At 39.0% G+C, this 18,317-nt stretch overlaps 1 protein-coding gene across 4 annotated transcripts in view; it reads left to right on the top strand.

The window, feature by feature from the left end:
- Positions 1 to 576: 576 nt before the first annotated feature.
- LOC122718610 (nucleolar protein 4-like) overlaps positions 577 to 18,317 on the top strand; it is a 100,050-nt gene continuing 82,309 nt past the window's right edge. For all 4 annotated transcript variants that reach the window (XM_043943804.1, XM_043943805.1, XM_043943810.1 and 1 more), the window contains exon 1: positions 577 to 1,850. In XM_043943804.1, the coding sequence (XP_043799739.1) occupies positions 1,806 to 1,850 (45 nt within the window). In that variant the 5' untranslated portion in view covers positions 577 to 1,805. The remainder of the gene's footprint in view (positions 1,851 to 18,317) is intronic.

Genomic DNA, 18,317 nt, shown 5'->3' on the forward strand with positions numbered 1-18,317 from the left:
GAAAAGGAAGACGGACAGTTGGCTGAACCGAGAGATAGCGGCAGATGGAGTGAGGGAGAAAGAGAGAGGGAGAGGGAGATAGGATGAGGTATCAGGGAACCGTAGGTGCGGGAGAGAGACGGGGATAGAGACCAGAAAGGAACACCAGGGGTGAAGGAGAGAGGGTTGACGCGTTCGAGGAGGACCGTTGGGGAGTGAGAGCGGTACGGGTCATAGCAGGGCGCGGCATGAGGGAAAGACAGAGACGGGACGAGGGAATGGGTAAAGGGGCTGGGGTACGGGGGAGAGAGGGGGGGGTGTGGCAGAGAGCGGGCGAGAGAGAGAGAAAGCGTGTGCCGGCGCGTAATAGGGAAAGAGAGGGAAAGGGAGAGTGGGGTATGGGTGAAACGTAGAGTGAGGTTGGCGTGGTTGGGATGAGGAGACGTGGGGGAGTTGCGAGGAACAGGGGAGCGGTGCGGAGGCGGTGAGGAGAGTAGTGGAAAGGATGAGGTAGGTAAGGGGAGGGGGGTCGCCGCCGCGTCGCCAGTCGCCAGTTTGCCGTGAGCGCTCGTGATGCGAGGACGTTCTATGATTTCGTCTAGGAGCGTGGCGCTCTATTACCACTCACACTAGAAACGGGGGAACGACACGTTCCTTTTTTTCACATAATTCGCGTTCCCTGCTCGGTATACGATAGACCGAGTCGGTCGAATCGAGTGGAAATTGGCGATAAACGAGAAAGAAGGAACACGATCGACGCCACAGTGTGTCTCAACGACCATTTGCGACAGTTCAAACTCGCGGCGTGCGCGGGCATTCGACGTGCACACGAGGAACACGAGCGTACCTCACGAGAGAAAGAGCGCGACATTTTTCCTCTTGTTTACTTGTGTGTTGCGGACAGTACGTCCTTGGTGTATTCGCGGGCATACCGTTCCCAACTGTGTAACGTTTTACCGAGACTGGAAGACACTGATTACCGTGCTCGCTCGCAGGCGACCATTTTATTTCGAAAGTTTACGGTGGCGTTGCCTGTTACATCTGTGCGTCCTTGTCCCTGCGTGATGTACGAACCTTTCGATCGACCAGCTGATCGCGATTCCGGCAGTGTTGTATCGGCTCGATGGACTTTATAGAGGTAACTCGTCCGTTGAGTATCGTGTACGTGAGCGGAAGGTCGAATCGTTCGACTACGAGACAGTTTTCGTGCGGGTACCCGGCCCTTTTTTCACTCGCACCCGTCTACGTCGACACCTGCGGTAACCGCGGGAATTTTATCACGGCGGTTCGCGGCGCCGCTGCGTGGTGTTGTGCGCGAGCTTAAGGTTCGCGGATTGTGCGCGGGACAAAGACAGAGCGCGTTGTTGTGTGTACGAGTCCAACTAAAAAGAGACGGTGTGCGAGTGTCGGAAAGAGGCAGAACTAAAACCGAGAACTCTGAGAAAGTTTGTGAGTAAAACGTGCCTCCGAGACGTATTTACAACATCTCTCTCGCAAAATACGTTCTCTCTTTCTTTGTACAACGTATACGTGTATGTACAATTCGTGTTATCGTTTCGCGGTTGAACCAACGACAAGGACAGCTGCGGGGATCGAGTAAAAGAAGTGAAACGAATAAAAGAACATCGAACTTCGCTTTTGTTTCGCGAGATTATTCGTGCTTTCGGGGGTGCGAGTAGAGTGACGCCAATCAAAAGGAAAAACCTATAAGCCAATAGCACGAGCGAGACAGGGAACAACTGCGGAATAGGGACGGGACGGAAAAGAGACAGAAACACGGTCGCCGCTCCACGAGGAAAAGAAAGACACGCACGTCGGGACTGAATATGTCCGCCAAGCGAAAGGCCACTGCCATCATGCAGCATCACAAGGTGAGTCGACCGATCGTCACCGTATCGCCACGTGATCGAACTTTTTCCGCGACGAGGGTCTGTAATGCAATTCTCGACGTTGCGCCGAGATATAGCAAAAAGTTGTTGCGAGTCAAAGTTTAACTCACGGACTATAACGGCTCGAGGTTCAAGGTTGTCATTTTCTTTTCTTCCACTCGCGTCGTGTCGTTGCGTGTATAGTATAACTGTGTCGGGCGAGCGCGACGCTTGTACTTTTAAATCGCGATACGATAAAGAGAGAAATATCATAAAGTGGACGAACGAGAAATGTTCGTAATGTGAACGAGGCGAGAGGGGAAAGGAGAGATATGCCTGTGTTGGAAAATTGGAGTTTTCTGCCGCCAGGTCGCGTTCGTTTCTCGTGCAACTCATTATTCCGTTGCACTCTAATTTTTTCTCTCTCCATGTTTTTTGGAGTGGCGGACGAGCCAGTCGAAACCGGGAGTGGGGGAAAGATGAACCGCGCGCGAAAGTTTTAATTGAAAGAGTTACACGAATTTTCGTCGGAGGGGGACGCGCGCGCAGGAAAGTTGCGAGGGTAACACTTAACGCGTATTGACTCATTAACCGTTGCCTGCGTCGTTATTTCCGATTTTTGTTTTTCGAACTGTTAGAACCTTTATACACATCCGTATACTGCTCTAATTTTATTTTTCTATTCCTTTTTTTATTCTTTTATAAAATATTGGAATACTTCGTATCAATGAGATAGTTGTTGCTAATGAAACGTAAACTTAATGATCAATTTTATTGCACGTAGTTCAATAGATAATTTGTATGGTTCTTTCCTTTATTTGATATTATTGCTTTGTATATATATATATATATATATATATATATATATATATTTAATAAATATTTGTTAAAAATATATATATATATATATTTAATAAATATTTGTTAAAAAATGAAAGCAACAATATCTATTTGTAATTTTTGCAGTATTTTTAAAGAAAAAATTCTTGTTTTCGTGATAAATTATTATAACAATAAGTTGGTGTAACAAATAAATTATACAAGATATTTATAAAATATATAAATTAATAAACTATTAAATTATTGTAATTTCTTTCATTGTATAAAAGATTAAATCAAATTTTGGAATTACGTAAAAGCTACTGTTTGCTGCAAGTTCACCATATTACCAATAATTTTACGTGAATCGAGTCATAAATTAACGTAATTTTAATTACTTTGTGTAATTAATCCTTTGTACTTTGATTACATTTACGTTTCACTTGGTACTACTAAGTTTCTCTTATGTAACTGTATATACATTACAATGAACTACACAGAGAAATATTGAAAATTTTTACCAAATATAAAATATTTTAGCAATAAAATTCTTCTTATTTTTTTTTTTTTTAATAATCTTAATTAATAAATTTTCTTTATTTCTGATTTCTTAAATATTTCAAAATTTTATCAAGATATTTATTTTTCACGAATACGAAGCATTAAAATAACATAAATTTCGTCTTTGCATTTTTCTCAGTGTACTATAGATTAGGGAAACGTCGCAAAATAACGGGTATTCACTTGACGACACGCGAATCGCAGAAATCGACGATACCCGATGACGAACTTGTTGGATCATACTTATCTCGGGACTTTTTCTTTTTCTCGGCCAGATTAGGTCTGTATATCTTCTGCACGAAAGATAATCCATGGATCGCGTTTCCAAGGAGTTCGATCAAGCACGTGCTCTATTGAAGAATCTCCGTGACCAGTCGCATCGATGTAAAATTTCTGCGTCTCATTCAACTACGTGTTATTTAACCCTTTGAATGTCCTAAAAAAAGATCTTCCATTTTTATAACTCAAATTCGTAATTGTGTTCGTAAATAACACAATAATTTATGGAATATTTATTTATCATGCATGTTATATCTTTCAATTATAGTTTCTTTAAAATAATATTTTTATAGAGAGGGTTAAAAAAAAAAATAGAAAATGAAATAAGTTAATTTTTAAAAAAGGACAAATGGAATATTTTAGAATGGGATCCATTGTGTTTTAAAAATTATTTTTTTTATTTTTTTTCAAATAGAATATAATTTTTTTTCTATACAGAGAAAATATGATTCTAAATCTTTTTCATTATCTTTATAATGATACATCTAAATGATTAAATTATAAATTATAACATTTTTTTCTTTTTCTGGTAGTTGTAATCAGTATAATAGAATTTAGAATAGGGAATGAAATAAAATAAGATAAAGTGTAGTATACACAAAAAATAAAAATAACAAGTTAATTAAAATTAAATGATGTTTAAAAGGCAATTAATAATTTTTCTAGCATCTTGCATAGGCATTAGATGCAAAGATAAATTATTATTAGATAAAAATTAAAAATCTCTTCTTTTTGAATAAAATATACATATATTTCTCAATTTATCATCTCATTTTCACATTAAATTATATTATAATTAAAACATTATATTCTACTATTTATCGAAATGATAATATCTCGGTTATTTTTATAACATATTATCTATACAAAATCAAAAAAGTCAAGAAATTCTTGAGAATATTTGGCGATATTCATTGATTACCATACAAATATACAAAGAAAAAAAAAAAAAATACGTTAATAGTATGAATTATTTGCAAATACATAATTCTAGTATAATTTTTGCTAATCGATTTAAGATATTCTAATTAAATTACGAATAGAAAATAATGATATTAGTCGCAATTCATTGAGAAACGTCGAATGAATATTATTTTCTAAAAATATAATATTTGAAATGATTGAAATGTGATATTTTATATAGTATGGTAATAAAATGAATCAAATTCATTTCGAATTCACTATTTACCCTTCGTATTAATCGTAATTCATGCTTTCTACGATTTCATTAATATTTCAAGTGTTTTAGGTTACGGACACGTTAAAAAGGGGTGTCGATCGTAACGGAATGTTATTTTATTATTGTATTTGCATATTTTCGATTCGTCCCCCGGATATCTATTCTAATTATTCGTGTCCCGGATAATTGACGCGGAAATGTAATTTTGTGGGTGGCGTGCAGATAGGGTGGCCGAAACATCATTAAAACCTCCGATTAATTGCATACGTTGCGGCCATAGGGTTTAGGGAAATGTTTTGAAAGAAACAGGGAAAACACGATTTCAAAATAAAAATATTGTTCTTCGGAAATGTATTTTTTTCAAATAGATACTTTCTCGTTGTTTCATAGTTTAATATTTATTTTTTATTATTATTAACTGTACACTTTGTTCGTTCGCCCTAAATTTGCGTTTAAAAATCTTTATATTATATGCATTGTTTCATTTTTCTTTTCTTTTCTTTCTTTTTTTTTTTTTTTTTTTTAATATCGAATTTCTCCAAATATAATGAAATATTTGGAAATCGCCAATTTATTTCTTCTTCTTCTTTCATATTTTTTTTTCATTTGTCAAAAGTATCATAAGTTTAATAATCGCCTCAAAAACATTTTCACGATATTATTCTTCCTTACTTTTTATTACTTCCATAACAAGCAAAAATAAAATTTATTATTCCTTTCGAAAAATCTTTCAAATTTTCTTAACGAAAAGAAGAAGAGGAAAAAAATAAAAGTTGTTTCCTCCCTGGAAAAATGAAATAAAATTCCGTGGAAAATTCGCAGACTCGCCGAATATATCCAACCCTCCTGAACTCCATTAGTCGATCGATCGATCCGGTTGCATAAATTAATCCGGTCGTATTTAGCTCCAAAAACCATACTCCATCCCTCGCAACGGTGTAACAATGATGATCGATTCGAAAAGTGTGCTCGTTTTGCCTTTGAATCTTTCGCGCGGCCGCTGCCGCCCTTTTGTCCATCGTTGAAACGGTGAAATTTCCAACAATTCGCCAGCCGGGAAATTTCGCTGGATAATTCAGAACAAAATCGAGACCCTCCTCCCCCCTCCCCCAACGTTTGCCGGGCGGAACAAATGTTTTGGTTTTGCGTTACAATTAGAATTAACAGCGTCGCCGGTTTATTCCGGGCGCCGCACCGCCTCTATTTTTATTTCCTTTTTCCGACCTCGGATAAGAGGCCGTGAAAGGGATTCGGTGCACTTGGCGATAAAATTTGTCGAGTAATTTAAAAATCGAGGATAAATTTTGGCTGATAAAAATGATTCGTTCGAAATTGTGTATTTTTTTTTTTAAATACGTTTCTTTTCTTTTCTTTTCTTTTTCTTTTGTCTTAATTGGTTTTAATTTGGAAGATTTGTGTATGGTAGCATGAGTCATGAATAACCTGGAGCCAGTTGGGCGAGAGTTAAGAAAAGAATAATTTATTTGATAAAAGTGGTAGTAATTTTAAAATTGTTTTCTTTCCGATGAATTCAGGGATCAGAGAAAGGAGCAAAAATGAATTTGAATTGTTAGCCGATCAATATTGAAATGATTTATCGTTAAAAAAAAATTTTATGTTTTAAAATAAAAAAGTGCAAAGCACGTGTAAAATTTTTATTTTATATAGGTTCTTTCAACTACACATAACTTTTATAATTATCAAAACTTAGAGAGATGAGGTGTATTTGCAGTTTCGAAAAGTTTCGAAAGTTTATTTCCGCTTTTACAGAGATGTAATGCTTACAAGGCATAAAAAGGCGTGATGAATCATACGAAGTCTAAAACAATTACAAAATTTTTTACTTTATCCAATATCCTTTGATAAAAGACAAACTTTTGCGCGTAATATATTTTATCATTTAAAAAAAGTCAAAGAAATCTACAAGCGAATGAAACATCGCTTTTCCCATCGCTCTCCTAATTCGTGCAAATTCCTCTTCTCCATCATCTCGATCCAAAGAAGACCAGCAAGAAAGACGAAGCAAAACAAAAAAAAAGAAAAAAGTGAAAGAAAAATGGCAAAAGGAAGGACAAATGGTCCCGGTTGAAGAATGATCACGACTCACGCCGATCGAACGCGATGCAACACATGATAAACGGTCGGTGAAGGCACGAGGGAACGGTACAGGTTGCGCGCGTGCGACGAAGAGAGCAACAGTAAATACCGGTGGCTGGTTTGCTTGCCGGCGCGCTAGTTAGATCGATCCGATCAGAATCGAACCGCGAAAGTCAAGTCGGAGTTGAGGCAGGTTCGGGACGTCTGCGTCCTTCTCCCTCTCGTATACCTCTCCGTACGCCGTCTCTTTCCGTTCTCTTCTCTCGAATCCCCTTCTCTTCTTCCCTTCCCTTCCCTTCCCTTCTCGAGCGAACGAACTCTGTCTCGCTCCATCGCCTCTCTTTTCTTCTCTTTCTCGCTGTCGTTCACTGAATCGTTCGTCCTGTTCGCGCCTGCGCAACTCTCGCTCCCTCACGGTCCAACAGGTTATATTTTTCCAACTCTCTCCCTCGGCTCGTCTTCCTTCGCCTGTCTTTTTCTGCCCCTCCCTCCCTCCCCATCTCCCTCCTTCCACCGTCACTCTTGTTTCTCTCTTTCGGTCGCGTATACCCGCCGTCGGCCAATCAATCTTCCTTCTCGACTCCCTTTCGTTCGTTGTCGCCTCGACGACGAAACGAACCGGGCCTTCTTCCCGCTAGCGTTCGAAAGTTTTTCACGCGCTTGCGCCGTTCGTGTACCCTTTCAGCCGCGTCGATCGTGCAGAGAACGAGGTAATTAAGAAAGCACGCGCTATTTCTGATCTCCACGAGTATGGATTGGGGGGTATGTTGCGCGTCATGGTTTCGCGATCTTTTCGATCGTGTAAAGTTTCGGGTTACGAAAGGGAGAAGGGAAAGTAGTTTCATTGATACGAACGAGTCGTCTCGTGTTTCGAAGTTTAAATTGGCTTGGAGGAAAGTTGATTTAATGTTTTATTAATGTTTCGCAAAGTCCATCGATTATTATATTAAACTGTTGAATTCCTTCCGCGATTCGGAAGATTTATCTTTATTCAAACTTTGTAATCGTACTCAAGGGAATTTCAAACAGAATTAATCCGTGTAAACAGTTTATCGAACGACGGATTATCGTATCTTTAATACGATCAAATTTAATTTATTTGCTTAATCTTTCCAATCACAATACATTTAAATACACATAAATTATTTTGGAAAAGTGGATTATTATTGAACATGAATGGAGTACATTTTAATTTTATACATCCATGCCACATTATACCGTGATATTGATGTACATATATTCGCGTTCTAAAGCTTGAATTCTACATTTTTCCTTTTTCCAACGATCAAAGAACGTGATAATTTATTAATAGTACGCTCAAGTTTTACAATTCCTTTCTTTTTTTTTTTCAAATTTTCCACGCAACACGTGCAATCACCTTCAAATTCTTCTTCCACGGCTTAATTTCAAAATATTCGTTTTTCTTTTAATCTCTATTGTCACCCGCTATAAATATTTTAACACCAAACTTCCATTTTCACGAAATAGCCGAAATTCTCACTACGCATATACAGAATAATTCAGGATTTTGTCAAAGTACACATTACAATCCAACCATATCCCAAATGCATACGATAATGCTGCTTCCTAAAATTTCACCCGTTAATTCGGCGCACCTGCCCTTTTCAAATGACACAGAAGAACGTTTTTCATTTAACACGAATTGGATTAGTGGATAACGCGTATTAACCGCACCGGGTCCGTTGTTATTTAAAAAAAATTATTATCTTCCACATTATCCACGTGTATGGAATTTTTTTTTAAAAATTCCACACCAAAGCCACCCGAAAAAAAACGCGTTTCCGCTTTTTTTCGAAAAATTTTTTCAGGTCGAGCGAGCAAAGTGTGAAACTTTGTCGCCCTCCTCCTCCTCTCCCTCCCCTCTCCTCCAATTGTCTGCAGAAATATCCCGATATATTAGGAAGATGGTAACGTTTCTAAATTAAGCCATATTTATATTCATAAAATGGTAACGTTCGTGGTCCCACGATAGTAATCACGTAGCCTGACAGAATCGCTACATTAGCGATTACCGCGTATTAATATTTGTTGTTGCGTATACGCCGCTAATATCTAGGATCGTAAAATGGTATCTGTTATGAATGGAAGATCACGGCATCACCATGCAAATAATGACCCTGGAGATTACGAAATAGTGTCGGACACACGTGCAGTGTTTTCGACACTGTTCACTGCTCGTGGGGCTTTATTAGCTGCTTGTTTTCTACGTTTCTACTGCTCGCTTGTTGTAAAGTAATAATAGTTGGTGTACCCGATTTAATGGCACTTTTAGGATTTGTAAATAGTGGCAACGTTCGGAACAGCGGCGTTACACGGAACGGGGAATAATATTTTTGACGTAGTATTGGTGTATTTATAATTCGCGGCAATAAAACGTTGATACCGGGGCCCTGTTGCACAATTAAACCGATATTATTAACCGGGGCTGTCCAAATTATCAAAATTCTCTTGCGTAACGATAGCGAGGTTTTAGTAATGAAGCGAGTACGAAAATTTTATTTTACGCGAAAATTTTACACGAATTTTATATTTAATTGTTTCGTTCTAATTCTAATTTATGCCGGTTGTTTCAAAGTTTTAGAAAGGAAATAACAAGACACAGTGTTTATCTAATATCGAACGAAATATAATTATTCAGGAAAGAAAATTTCCATTCGAAATTTATTTTAAGAGAGAGAGAGAGAGAGAGAGAGAGAGAGAGAGAGAGAGAGAGAAAATTCCTCGTTCGGTTCAATCGAATTCACGTTTAATCGTGGAGAACGAAATGTCAAAAATTTTGATGAATCCTTCCATACCCACGCCACCCACCCACGTATAAAAATATGTCCCACGCTCGAATTGCATCACACGGCGAATCACGCCGTAATAAATAAAACTTTCCTTTTGTTTTTCGCGTTATCCAAGGAATAATGATGCAAATAAATGGATGGTCGAAGTAAGTCGAGCAAATAATAACAATACGTCCCAACGTTACGAACATTCCTTGCCATTTCCTTTTAAACGTGGTTGTCGTCCATTCTCGGCTAATCCAGCTTAACTTTTTACTCGACCGAAACGCAGGGAAGAATCGTTAATCGCTTTTATCGAATTATACATTTTCATATTTCGCGCCCTTTCCTCCGCCGTCCAACCGGCTGATTCATAACGCGTCCAGTCATCCGTTAAATATTTTTCTATTCACTCCTCCGTGACAGATACATTCGTATTTATCGTCTGCCGGACCGTGGACGACGTCGATAAGAAAATTTTGATACGTTGTCGTTCCCGCTTTACGTTCTCGACAATGGAGACACGTCCCCGGGGAAAATTCCCTAGTGTAAATCGGGCGGAGGAAAAAGCGATACGCGTTTGCGTTATTCTTTTTTTTCTCTCTCTCTCTCTCTTTCTCTTTTTTTTACGCACTGTTTTACCCTCCGAGCATCACGGTGAATTTTCCATCGCTCGTTATCGTATTATTTCTTTTGTTATTATACATCCATTTTTTCATCGTTATTAGGAATATTATTTTGATATACTATCCTTTTATCACCGTACGTTGTAAAATATCGCGTCTTCCTTCTGGATACACTGGATCTTTCACTCGTACAACGATGATTTTTAAGGTTATGATACGAGGTTCGTCGAAATTAAATTTTAAATCTCTTGGGTGTTGGACCTTTCTTTCTCTGTTCCTGAGTGTTAATAAAAATTTTCGTGGAGGATGAGTAGATTTAATTATTCGTGTCTATTTTGAAATTGTTATCGATACACACAGGTATATACACAACGGATCAATGAATGCGTATATAGTACAGGTGAATGCATTTCTTCGGTAAACGACAAGTTTCTTGAAGAAGGCGTGCATAATCGCCTTTCACGGCCGAACAGTTAATAAAGAATGCTTGAAGTATTTAAAGTGGAGGGGAGGGGAGGGGAGGGAAACAAGGATGAATGAATGGGAATGCAAAGATGTAAAATTATATTTGAAAGAGCGGCCTGCCGAGTGTCCCCTTAAAGAGAGGCAAACACTCGAAGCTTAATCTTCGAAGCTTCTTCGTCTTCCCTACAAAAAGACGTGAAAGTGACTCGAGCATTTACGAGAGAATTAAACGGTGATGATATTCCTATCCTATATAAAAAGAACACGACGGATTCACACACGCGAATTCGGGATTCCAAGTCGACCCCCAAAACAAATTTGCCCGATGAAGTACCAACCCTTGGAAAATTAATACCCGTGTAAGTTGCAAGTTCACCGAGTTAATTTGAATATAGAATTTACTTAATTACGCGGAACACTCGCGCATAGTGTGAAACTTACTCGATTACACAAAGTACAAAATTCACTTAATTAGGCATTGTTCGAAGTTCGGCCCAACGATCCAACGTGTGTTTCGCCCTGTTGCGAAACGTGATGCGCGGCAACGTGACGACACGTGGCGCGTCCATACGTCTATCCGTTCGATCCGATCGCGCCTCGTGTCGCGTAATTTTTTTCTTCTTGTAACTTGGAACCTCTTTACTCTCGTAAAGATTATTGAAAAAAAAAAAAAAAGAAAAAGAAAACGGGAGACGAACGAAAATCCTTGAAATATACCGTGTCCTTTCGAAGCGGACAGAACCTTTTAGCTTTTAAAAAAGTTGCTTTTACAAGGGGCGAAGGGGAGGGGGGAAGGTTCCCCTGTGCTGCGGAAGGCACGTGGAATCCCGGGGCCGTTAATGAGGCGTGCGATTCTCTCGTTAAAGGATTAAATTACCGGACGTGGAAAGTCGTGGCAAAAGGCTGAAGGTTTGGCATAAGGGGGGAGATGGGGGAGGGAGGGGGAGGGGAGGAGGTTACGTTCTTTAATGACGATCTCGAGGAGCTTAATGGAGCTTGTAAATGACGGAAAATCGATTTGCCAGCGAAACGCTATTTTTCAATAAGCCCGCTTTCTCTTTGTTCTCACTTCCCCCTCTCCTCTCCCCCTCCCTCCTTCCGCGTATCCGCAACGTTGTGCTTTCTGCACGTTTGATATCTCTCTCTCTCTCTCTTTCTCTCTCTCTCTCTCTTCTTTATTTTATTTTATTTTATTTTTTGTTTTAAATTTTAGAAGTAAGATCAATAAGGTCTGCTTTTATTAAAAGAGAAAATGTAAACGTGGAGAAAAGGGTTTGAATTGTTCGAATGTTACGCGTTGATTTGTTAATGCGATGTTATTTTCCAACGGGTAAAGGGTTGTTGTTGTTCTTCTTCTTTTTTTTTTTTTTTTTACAATTGTCGAAGGAGGAGAAAAGAAAGAAAGAAACGAGATATATATATATATATATATATATATCGTTGAGTAAAGATTTTGTTTGTAAATTATTGCCACTTTGCAATGGTTCAAAATAGAAAGATAAAAATTGGTGGTTTCTTTTTTTCTTTCAATTGGAAATCGCTATTCAAAAATTATCGATCGTTTCGAAGAATTGCTCGAGTTCGGATCTTTACTCTAAACACAGAGTTCTTTGTCGTTTTATTAGTGAATAATCGAGAGAAGAAAGATATGATTCTCCATTCGACTTCGAAGTCACCGGTTTATCATTCGCACGATCGTTCTCATTCGTTCGGGCAATTAACTCACCTACACACGTGCCAGCCTGGCACGCAACTGGTGATGGCCGTTCAGCTCTATCTCTCGCGAATTTTCGAGCGATTCACAAAGCTTGTGTCACAAGCGATCGATCAAGATAAGATATTCGATCGATCGATAAAGGCTGGTCGATAATGGGATTTACGGAAGTCTTAACATTTAGAATGTAATCTTCTTCCTGAATTTTTATATATATTTCGAAAAAAATATATATATAAGAAATATTTCAATAACAATTCGTAGAAAAAAAAAAGGAACATAATAAATTGTAATCTTTCGCGATTACAATTTTTTCGTGTCAATACGATTATTTAAAAATTGAAAGATTGAAATCTTGAGAACAATCGATATATGAAGAAAAAAAAAAAGAAAAAACATTGTGATAAATATTGGAGCGGATGTACATGCACAACGTTTGAAACCAGGGACGAGGGATGGCTGGTTTCTTCCCTTTTTCAACCCCCTTTCCGCCTGCTCCCTTTCATGCAGCTAGCAAAGCACATTATTGTCGGTTCCAGGCACCAACGTACCTGATCTTATGGGAAATCCATACTGGCCCTTACCTCGTCCAGTACAGGAGGGGTAAAAGACCACCCCTCTCCCTCATTTCTCCTCCTCCTCTTTCGCGAAACTGTTGCAATAACACTCCATATACTATAATCTATATTCCATTCAACTCGATCGAACTGTCCAATCGATTAGAATCGAACATTCCTCGTTGTAAAAGTGCAACATTCGTACGTATATCTTTATATTTTGTAAAAACGCGGATAAGAATCACATTATTGCATATGAAAACGTGATACGTGATATCAAAGATGCGAACGATAAACGTAGAAAAATTTCGAAGAATTTCCTTTTCGAAGATTTTTCACTCATTTCAAGATGGCCGATCCTTCTTATAATATTCAAATTTTTACAACCATTCAACAAATAAAAATTCCATTTATCGCAACCCGAAAAAAACGTAATCACGAGTGATAAATAAATAATTTCAAGCCGAGAATATATTTATTTGGAAAATAATTCTCCTCTCCACGCGAATAATAAATTCGAGAATACCGAACGTTCTAATGGAGGTTCCACCTTTGATATTCACCCCGGAATAGCTAGCCATCGATGGCTAGCAAAACGTGTCAACCGATTTCGCGAAAAGCAACGATGCAATCGATGCTCGCTTTTGTTCGCATCCATGACGCGAATCCCGGGATACACTGTCGAGTAGGTAGGGTGTCTCCACCATCACCCCTTCCACACCCAGGGAACCGAAAAGCCCGTGCTCCAAAACTGTACACACCCCCCCCCTCTCTCTCTCTCTCTCTCTCTCTCTCGTGATAATGCACCCACGGGGTGGTAACCACGCCCTCCTCGCCCTTCCTCTTCGCCAACCAAACCCTCCACACGTTTACCCTCGCGGCTATCTTTATAGTCAGTTTATAGGGTAAAGATTCTCGGTTTGCATATTAATTAACCCTTTCGTTTCTACCGATTATAATTGCACGAGATATATATGACGATTGTACGTGGAGTTTTATTTTTTTGGAAATAATATAGTGATCGATATTTTTATCATTTGTCTTCGATAATAAAAATCACCAAAAAAAAAATCTTTATAGTCAGTTTATAGGGTAAAGATTCTCGGTTTGCACGAATTCCTCGCGTATTAATTAACCCTTTCGTTTCTACCGATTATAGTTGCATGAGATATATATGACGATTGTACATGGAGTTTTGTTTCTCTGGAAATAATATAGTGATCGATATTTTTATCATTTGTCTTCGAGCTTGGATCGAGGCTTGGAAATATTTTTTCTTTTCTTTCGAAGATTTTCGGTGCAGGAAATTTCGAAATCTCTTTGAAGACAATCCCTTTTTGATGAGGTCGATACAGATGACGTGACGTTCGTTTGTAAGATTATATAAGAAATTTTTTCTCGTTTGGTGTATGTACACTTTATGATACAAGGATTATTAAACTGAAAGGAAGAAGGCAAAATGATAAAATTAAGACAATAAATATAGATATTGATCATTGAGAAAGAAGTTGTTCGTGCTTCTCGCGTGTAACGAGAGAGAGAGAGAGAGAGGGCGAGAAAAAGACAAATAATAAAAATCACCAAAAAAAAAATAAATAAATAAATAAACGCTGAAGATCTTTCTCGAGTACTGTACACATTTTTGGCGGATCTTCAGAGATGGCACGCCCTCCTTCTTTCCCGAATTCGAAAAATTAGGGAAGGTGTTGGAGAGTCTTGGAGTCGGAATCCCTGTGTGCGTGCGTGTAACTCTGCCGCAACGACACGGTCGATCGTGACTGGCGCGAGAAAAAAGGGAAAAAAGGAGGGAAAAGGAGAGAGAGAGAAAGACAGGACGTCGTGTCGCATGTGGACGTCGATGCGGTGTACCTTGACACGGATGGCTCCCTGAATCAGCCGACAGCTAGCAACAAACATCACCTCGCTATCACACACGCCTACCGAGCTGCGACGACGAACGTGTGTGTGTGTGTGTGTGTGTGTGTGTGCGTGTGTTGACGAACAGCGGCGATAAGCCCGTCATCAGGCACCAACCAGGCGCTCTCCGCCACGTAGGAAATTCCATTTCCTCGGGCCGAACCGATGATACTAACCAAGGATTCGTTTCGAGGTGAATCCTTGCTTGTTAATTCTCCATTCATTTTCTCGAGCTTGGAAATATTTTTTTTTTTTTCTTTCGAAGATTTTCGGTGCAGGAAATTTCGAAATTTCATTGAAGACAATCCCTTTTTGATGAGGTCGATACAGATGACGTGACGTTTGTTTGTAAGATTATATAAGAAATTTCTCCTCGTTTGGTGTATGTACACTTTATGATACAAGGATTATTAAACTGAAAGGAAGAAGGATAAAATTAAGACAATAAATATAGATATTGATCATTGAGAAAGAAGTTGTTCGAGCTTCTCGCGTGTAACGAGAGAGAGAGAGAGAGAGAGAGAGAGGGAGAGAAAAAATAGCAGCGTTATCTGTTATTATCTTAAATTATAGCTATCGTTCGTTACCTTTATGGTATACCATTAAGTCGTTACTTAACTCGGGACTGTTCAATTGAAATGTACAATTGGGCAGGATTCGATCAACCTCGATATTACCTAAATATCTCGCGAGATTTTTAAACGGCGAGTGAAATTTTTACGAGCATCGTTAACGCGATAATTTCTTTATTAACGCGTGATTTATCTCTCGTCATCCTCGACGGGATTCCTCTCTTTACGTGGAGGGGAGCAATTACATTTCTAAGCAATTAAATTTCATCGGTAAGAGACATCGTATTCTCGTGATACTCTTCCATTGAATTTTGTATGTTTATTTTTTAAAATAAAATATTTTTCAAACGCTCGTCGAAACGTCGTCGTGGCTTTCAAGGTTGGAATAATAGTAATTTAATTTTCCAATTAGAGAATCGAGTTGTTAGCGAAAATGTTAGCGAATTACGCGGAACGCTATCTTTTAAAAATGGCGGACGGATTAGATAGGCGCGAGCGAAAAATACGAAAGAAAAAAAATCTCTCTCACTTTCGTTTTGCGCGTGCAATTTTCACAACACACTTGTATGCAACGCGCGTATATCTCGTTCGAGGCGCAAGAAGCGGGTCAAAAGTCGAAAAAGAAAACCGGCACGATCGCGAAAACGATATAACTCATCGGTCTCGCCTTAATTATCTGCTCGAGCGCGCGACTAAAATTACGCGCCAGGTCGAGCCTTATTTCACAATGTCACCGGCCGCGCGATTATATCGATCGGCTTGCATTCCAAGTGTCGATATAGTTTTCGCAACAACAGAGAAAACCGGCCCTGCCCCGATCGCCTTTATTTATCGATGGATCGCCTTTATTTATCGTGGTTTAAGGGGGCATTTCGCGGTGATTCGTCCACCCTGTCTTCGAAGGGAATAAAATTTCGATCAATTCGACGCGAAAGAGAAATTTTCAAGTTTATCCATTCTATAGTCATTTAGTAGAATTTGCCCGAGAAGAAATTATTCTCTCGGGTTATTAATTACGTCACGTGTTTTCTTTTTTCTTTTTTTTTTTTTTTTTCTTAAGAATAATTTCAGGAATATAATTTATTTTACGTTTTTACACTATCGATCTCATCGTTGATGTTAATTGCACGATACGAAGTTTCGTACAAAATTATATATTTGCATAACACGATACGATTTCCCTATCGTGGAGAGTTTAAAAAAAGGAAAGAAAAGGAAAGAAAAACATTTAGGTTTCTTAAATATCGCCTTAAAATTACCTTTTCCCTGGCTTATCCACCGTGTAATTTTCCACCATCCAACCCCATCAACGCCGATGCTAATTACGCGATACCAAACAACTTCGTGCTGGAAACCCTTTGCTCTGGTGTCGAGGGATTCGAGGGAATTATCATTGGCCCGAAGGTCGCCACCTACCAACCCCCTCCACAATTCGACGCGGGGACAAGGTGTTCCAACCTTGGTCAAATACCTGCCTGTTCACGACACCGTTCGTAATCCTTGGTGAGAAGGCCTGAAACGTTACCTGAACGCCATAAATACGCGCTTAAAAGAACACAGGAATTCGTACGAATTCGTCTATCCTTGGCCTTGAAGAACCACTCTTATTAATCTTCGATCTGTGATATCATCGATGGTTGAAAATTTGAGAAAAATTTAATTTTTGTTCGAGGATCGATAAGAGATCATCGATCGATTTATTGGAACAAGGAAAACGATTATCCTCCTATCTTCGATTTGTGATATCGATTAAAATTTAGGAAAAATTTGATTTTTATTCGAGGATCGATAAGAGATCATCGATCGATTTATTGGCGCAAGGATTATGCTTGGCCTTGAAGAACCACTCTCCCTTATTAATCTTCGATCTGTGATATCATCGATGGTTGAAAATTTGAGAAAAATTTAATTTTTGTTCGAGGATCGATAAGAGATCATCGATCGATTTATTGGAGCAAGGAAAACGATTATCCTTGAAGAACCCTCCCCTTCCTAATCTTCGATCTGTGATATCATCGATTAAAATTTGGGGAAAATTTTGTTCGAGAATCGATAAGAGATCATCACATCGATCGATTTATTACATTTCGTGCTATAAGTCAGAATTAGAATTGGTTAAATGTAAAAATTTATCTGATTCAACAAAACGAAAAAGTGAAGCGAAAGACGCTCGGGTAGCAAATTGATTTGGAAGGAAGGAAGGATTCTCACGTTGCGCATCAATTATCGTAGCAGAGAGACGCCACTAGGTTGATATTATTCACCTGATCCCCAACCTGTCGCCTTTCCAACCTCGACCAAATTCGACCCTCCAAGTCTCGCTTGTCACTCGACTCAGACCCGTCTCGAATCGGGTTAAGCATGAAAGTTTCACCCGCGATTACTCTTGCAGTCAATTAACGATAACTGAATTCGATTATCCTCCCCGGATAATCCTCCCTGACCCGGGGCAAGGAAAGTGGCCTCGTCTCCTCGTCGAGGGACGAGGATTCGCCGAACGGCGGCGCATTTTCAAACTCGTCCTCCCAAGATTCGGCTTGATCGAATTAAAACACGCCCCCCCCCCCCCCCCCTCGTCCAATCTCTCCTCCTCCCTTTTCCATCGATCGATCATACTTTTTCCACTTTTTACGTCCCTTTAAAAATTACACCCCTACTTTAAACATCCCTCTCTTCGAAAAAATATTATTAAGTATTACTCTTTATCGTCAAAATCACAGATCTTGAGTCCTTTTTTCAAGACCTACGTTTCCCCTTTTTTATTTCTTTCAAAAATGGAAATTCTTCTTCTTTTCAAAAAGAAAAAGTGCAACATTCCCCGTTCGAAAAATGGAAAAATTGGAAAGTCTCTCTCTCTCTCTCTCTTTCTCTCTCTCTCTCTCTCTCTCTCTCTC

Source organism: Apis laboriosa, unplaced genomic scaffold, assembly GCF_014066325.1.
Source record: "Apis laboriosa isolate Shangri-la unplaced genomic scaffold, ASM1406632v1 scaffold64_cov150, whole genome shotgun sequence".
In the NCBI taxonomy this organism is placed as follows: domain Eukaryota; kingdom Metazoa; phylum Arthropoda; class Insecta; order Hymenoptera; family Apidae; genus Apis; species Apis laboriosa.